Here is a 1,424-nt window from a genome sequence, read left to right on the forward strand (position 1 = left end):
AAAATGTTTATTTAAAAAAATTGTACTTTGAGAGTAAAACTTTTAATTTGACATTATAACAAAGGTCACTCATTAAAAGTGTACTTAAGTGTGTTCAGAAACAGTCGTTAAAGTCTCTCTCTTAAAGTCATTCAAGTGGCCTTTTAGTTAATTAATATATTATCTGCATGTTTTTTAAGTACACTGCAAGTGCAGATTCAATATAGTTAAGCATGCTAAACAGATCAAGCTATTTTCTGATTCATCTCGTTGTCTTGGCAGATAAACGGTCAGGTTCTGTACGGCCGCAGTCATCAGAACGCCTCTGCCATCATTAAAAGCGCCCCTTCAAAGGTCAAGATCATCTTCATCCGGTAGGTCGAAGGTTGTGGCGTGTAGGTGTTGATCTGAAGAGATTTTGAAGCCTGTTGCAGGCTGACACGTGTGGTGTGTGTGTGTTTCAGGAACAGAGATGCTTTGAGTCAGATGGCTGTCGGGCCGATGAAGGAGACGGACTCACCGGACTCACACACAGAGGTGAACTCACACACATCTGTGTGCCAAACCCTAACTCTAAAAGACTTTATTTACTTCATTTCTGAATCGGTTTTAGTCAACTTCAGTCCCTTGTGAAAAAGAAGTGCTCTTAATTGAACTGAATGTGCACTTGTAGTGTACTTCAAATATTAAAAGTATATATTTTTTAAACTGTAGATGCAGATAATATAAAAGTATTGAAATAAAAGGCCACTTAAGTTGAAAATTTAGTGTTTACTATTATAATTTTGCATTATTGACACTATTTTCCTATTTAATACTGTAAAATTGCTTTGACACAATCTGTATTGTTAAAAGCGCTATATAAATAAAGGTGACTTGACTTAAGTGACTTAAAGAGACACTTTTGAAAATTGACCTTTGTAATAATGTCAAATTAAATGTTTTACTCTAAAGTACATTTTAAATCATTGTGTTTTCAATCAACTTTTTTTGATGTGACATGTAAAATACTGTACTTGATTATTTTTTTTAACTGGAGTGTGCTATTCAATTTTACATTTAAACTTAATATATTTTAAATGCAATAAACTGAGACTTCATTACAAATGTGTGATCGCAAATATATTATAATTGGTAAAAATGCTTGTCAGTACATTCAGCAGTACTTTATCCATAATTCAAAGACAATAGAAGTAATTAAGAAATTACATAAAAATATATATATTCATTCCGGTAATACTTCAGAATAGGCAACACTTATTCACTATTAACTATGACTTTTCCCTCAATAAATTCCTAATTTTCTGCTTATTAATAGTACACTCTAAAAAATGCTGGGTTAAATACAACACAGTGCTGGGTAAAATAGGGACAAACCCAGCAATTGGGTTGTTTTTACCCAGCGGTTGGATTACTACCCGGAAGGTTAAACATTTAACCCAACC

At 33.0% G+C, this 1,424-nt stretch overlaps 1 protein-coding gene across 1 annotated transcript in view; it reads left to right on the plus strand.

Annotated features, from left to right (window-relative positions):
* Positions 1–1,424, plus strand: part of LOC107550170 (multiple PDZ domain protein-like) — a 77,274-nt gene that overhangs the window by 58,365 nt on the left and 17,485 nt on the right. Inside the window, exons 29-31 of the mRNA XM_016231407.1 lie at positions 180–189; positions 262–353; positions 444–516. Of these exons, the coding sequence (XP_016086893.1) occupies positions 180–189; positions 262–353; positions 444–516 (175 nt within the window). The remainder of the gene's footprint in view (positions 1–179; positions 190–261; positions 354–443; positions 517–1,424) is intronic.

This window comes from Sinocyclocheilus grahami, unplaced genomic scaffold, assembly GCF_001515645.1.
Source record: "Sinocyclocheilus grahami isolate Dianchi unplaced genomic scaffold, SAMN03320097.WGS_v1.1 scaffold390.1, whole genome shotgun sequence".
NCBI lineage: Eukaryota > Metazoa > Chordata > Actinopteri > Cypriniformes > Cyprinidae > Sinocyclocheilus > Sinocyclocheilus grahami.